The sequence below is a fragment of the Dipteris shenzhenensis genome, chromosome 13 (genome assembly GCF_047967505.1).
Source record: "Dipteris shenzhenensis isolate YYH24624 ecotype China chromosome 13, Dip_SZ_1.0, whole genome shotgun sequence".
In the NCBI taxonomy this organism is placed as follows: domain Eukaryota; kingdom Viridiplantae; phylum Streptophyta; class Polypodiopsida; order Gleicheniales; family Dipteridaceae; genus Dipteris; species Dipteris shenzhenensis.
The window spans coordinates 39,937,363-39,941,239 of NC_141608.1; the positions used below are offsets into that span (position 1 = coordinate 39,937,363).

The 3,877-nt window shown below is 44.6% G+C and overlaps 1 protein-coding gene across 3 annotated transcripts; it reads right to left on the reverse strand.

The window, feature by feature from the left end:
* Positions 1-1,325: 1,325 nt before the first annotated feature.
* Positions 1,326-3,536, reverse strand: LOC147895392 (uncharacterized). 3 transcript variants are annotated; one of them, XM_087384061.1, is made up of 3 exons: positions 3,096-3,536; positions 2,671-2,924; positions 1,326-2,550 (listed from the first exon to the last, which is right to left on the reverse strand). In XM_087384061.1, the coding sequence occupies exons 2-3, from the start codon at positions 2,852-2,854 to the stop codon at positions 1,676-1,678; spliced, it is 1,059 nt and encodes a 352-aa protein (XP_087240187.1). In that variant the 5' UTR covers positions 2,855-2,924; positions 3,096-3,536; the 3' UTR covers positions 1,326-1,675. The 3 variants fall into 3 exon arrangements, with proteins under 3 accessions (XP_087240187.1, XP_087240186.1, XP_087240185.1); XM_087384060.1 differs by having other exon boundaries at positions 2,671-2,884; positions 3,091-3,536; XM_087384059.1 differs by having other exon boundaries at positions 2,671-2,884; positions 3,096-3,535.
* Between the last annotated feature and the right edge of the window lie 341 nt (positions 3,537-3,877).

Sequence of the window (3,877 nt, forward strand, 5' to 3'; positions counted from 1 at the left end):
CCTAGTTTAACAAGTCTAACAACCATTTCATCCAACAAATCTACAAGGAAACGTATAAATAAAGTAAGGCAATTCAGCCTAAATGCATCTCTTATTTTAATAGCTATGTGCTATTTGGCCTTAATTCTACTTTAAATTTAAAAGAGAAAAATTGAGGAACCAAGTTTCATATTAACTTGACATCAATCAACCATGGATGTATGTACATGAAACCAAATGCACATGTGCACAAAGGTGTGTGTATATATAGGTATATATATATATATATATATATATAGAGAGAGAGAGAGAGAGAGAGAGAGAGAGAGAGAGAGAGGGAGAGATGCATGGGTGCGACTAAAAAAGTTATTACTCATAATCACATGTGCACTCATGCATCAACGAGTGATTTTGGCATTTTGACCATGGCTAAAGCCTGGAATCAAAGTCCTTTGTGAGTGGATTTAAACAATGGCTAAGGCTTCGATCATCACAAACAAAAGTGAGCTTCTCCCCCCCTCCCCCAACCAACACACACACACACACACACAACAAATGTTCTCAAAACACACACACACACCCCAAACCTTCAAAATAAAATGTAGTCTTACGTTGCCTCAACTACATTACAATGAAAAAAAGTGCACATTTTAAGGCTTTTACGAAATAAAAAACTCCCAAGATGTCCATAAAGCATGTAACAAACTTGAGAACATTACACCCACTTCCATGATACATCACAAATTGACTAGTCTGAAGCTAGCATTATAACTACTTCCACGATACATTAGCGAATTGACTAGTTCAAAGCTATCTCATGCAATATGCTAGTCTACGATTCTTGAGACTCCTAGGCAATAGAGAGCATATGCTCGTGCATTTCACATATGCACATCATCAAGTTGCCTTTATTGTTCATAAAAGAGACTAGGAAAGAAACAATCTCCAAAAGCCCCTTGTGGAAATGACGTCCACTTACACACTTGAGGCTTTGATTAATGGTTATCATTTCTCTCTCTCTCTCTCTCTTCTCTCACTCACTCACTCACACACACACACAATCACGCATATGCAAAACAACAATTATATTGCAAGGACAATTACATAGAGCAAAGCATATTATGAACAGCAAAGTAGCCCATAGGGGACACACACACACACACACACAATTACTCACAAGCAAAACAAGAGTTAATTTGTTTATTGTGGGAAAACATGCAAGGGGAATACTGCAGAATAGAGAGCACAACGCATATTATGAAGAGCAAAGTAGCCCATGGGAAACTCAAAATCAATTTAACTCAGACATGAAGCATTTGAGGAGCCGAATTGGATATGTTAGCACTTAAACATTACAAACGGTCTGAAGAGTAAAATCAATCTCTCTCTCTCTCTCTCTCTCTCCGTCTCTCCGGAAGCTTAAACCTCAAATCTCACTGCATAAGTCGTTGCTAATTCCCAGCGCACAGTAAGATCCCTGTTGACCAGATTTTGCTCTGGCCTTTATTGCTACAGCCTACAGTCGAGCTTCCAAGAACGAGAAAATCAACAAGCAAAATCTCTTCGCTTCATAGAGACTTGGAACTGCACTAAAAGTTATAACACATCTCGTGCAGGAACTCCAAGTTCCGAGAGCGTATTCCTACCAGGCTTCAAGTCTACTCATCGATCACATATCAACACCTGAATAGTAGATTCACAAGAGAAGACGCAAAAGATTGCGTTCTTCCCTCGGAGAAGTTCTGGCAGGCCAGCGAGCCATGGAGAAGTCGACGCTGTCCAGGCTGGTCACTGAACCCTCTGAATTGACAGAAATGGTGGATGGACTGGAAACGCGCGCAGACCCCACCTTCATCCTTTCCGAAGAAGACATCGCATGAGAATTGAGAGTCAAGTCTAGCTCGATGTTCTCAGGACTTTCAGCAAGCGTCTCTTCTTGAAATGTCTGTCCGCTCACAGATCGGAAACATCTTTTCCTAGTATCCTCATCGACTTTTGGCCGCACCCTCCTCGCCACAGGCGCAACAAGCTGACCTGCGGGTTGCGCTGGCTCCCTATTGACGGCAGGCTCTGGCAATACTTCAGACTTGGGAGCCCACGGTGCAGGCTGGAGTATTAAAGCAGGTACATCTTCACGATCCCGTCCAAGTTCCTTCACCTCCTGTTCCAAGTTTGTACAAGCCTTGAGCCGCTGCAATCCTTGCAAAGAACAAGAGGCGACAGACCTCTCTTCTGTGCCACTGTCAAACTCCAACGAAGTCCTTTTAGGTCGACTGAAGGCCTCGCTGCATCGAGCTGTTGGGCAAAAAGACTCGGATACAGGCTGATTGATAGCCGCTATCTCCGGAGCTGTAGATCTCTGTAAAGATGTTTGAGGCCTGCCTGGAGGGAACTGCATAGATTTGGAGTTTGCCGGCAAGGAACCTGCAGGTCGAAGAGTTCCACCCTTCAGCACGGTCTCTACTGCGGCCTGACATAAGTGCCAATTGCCGATCCACAGAAGTCCCACAGCCCCGTAGACTGGATTCACCGTCCTCCCGCATGCTTCATACAGAAGTGATTGGAAAAGAGCTGCACATGAGACACAGGTTGTTCCGATCTTCAGTAGTGACACTAGGATAGTCAGAAAAGCGGAACAATCTATCGTCGATGATGTCGGAATAAAAAGAACAACGTAAGAATGCCACATACCAGGCCTCTGACTTTCGGGCACAGCGCTGATGAAACCCATAAGACCCGCTCGGCCGAAGAATTTGGCGACGAAAACCGTGGCATTGCCTTGCGCCTCGGGAGACTCAATCCATTGTAGACATGGCCGAAGAATGCAAGTATCACTGCATCCTTTTCTTAGAACTCGGCACCCGTTGCAGCTCATCTTTCACCGACTCAAAGATCACTGAGATGCCTGCTCACGCGGTGGAATGGTATGTTAAGACACGAGATACCTGATGTAATAATGAACGAAACAGCACAGAATTCTCATTTGACAAAGCCAACGTCTGACAGAGGACGAAGAAGATGACTGTATACACCCACTACGGTAAAGATCAGGTGCAACACGGACGCGAGAAGCTTGGGTTTCGTAATGAGAGAAGTTCCATTGGGCCTCACCTTACCTGACTGGTAAGCTTTTGGGTGACAAGTGTTGCAGCTCTTGCAAGGTTGGGAGGAAACACGTTGATGGGCGATGACGATGCAGGGCCGGGTCGAGCCTGGGCACTCAGAGACCATCAAAGGGTGTTGAAACGATGACGAGGTGCGGCATTCGACCCATGGATATTGTATGAGCGTAAGTAGGCGAGTATAGTGAAGCCGGAGAACAGGCTAAAGCACGTGCAGCAGCAGCTGGAAGCTGCAGATCGGGGAGGCTGCAAGGAGGAACGAAAGAGAGTAAGATTATCAAAAGTCTTAGGGGCAGCTGAGAAGATTGAGATAACCTGATACTGCAAGAGCGGAGAGGGAGACGTGAAGGCGAAGGCAAAGAGAGAGATGGAGGAGGAGGGGGGAGGAAGATGAGTTCGAATATACGGAGGTGAGGAGGATACATATAAAGAGCAGGAGATGAGTATGAACATACAATACAGGACTATATGAGAGAGAGACGGTGATTGATAATTGACAAAGGAAACGACAAACGAGGAGAGCGATAAGAAGGCAATCAGCACCTGCTGCTACACGACAGCATTTCCTTCTTCCATTCATGTATCCTATTATTTATTTATTTTTAACAACAATATTTTGTATTTCTTTTTTCAAAAAAGAATACATATATTTTATATTTTTTGAAGCTCTTCTCCCCAACCCTGGGCCCTTCCTCTCCGAGTCGCCGCCTCCACATCTTTTCTGCCTATCATCCATGATCTATATCATATATCCCTTCTTCCATTCACGACCATTT

Bases quoted from the DNA above. Each gene is read 5' to 3' on its own strand.
- LOC147895392 (XM_087384061.1), bottom strand. From the start codon at position 2,854: ATGAGCTGCAACGGGTGCCGAGTTCTAAGAAAAGGATGCAGTGATACT. The intron at 2,551-2,670 runs GTATGTGGCATT...TCTCATGTGCAG, and splicing joins GCCCGAAAGTCAGAGGCCTG to CTCTTTTCCAATCACTTCTG.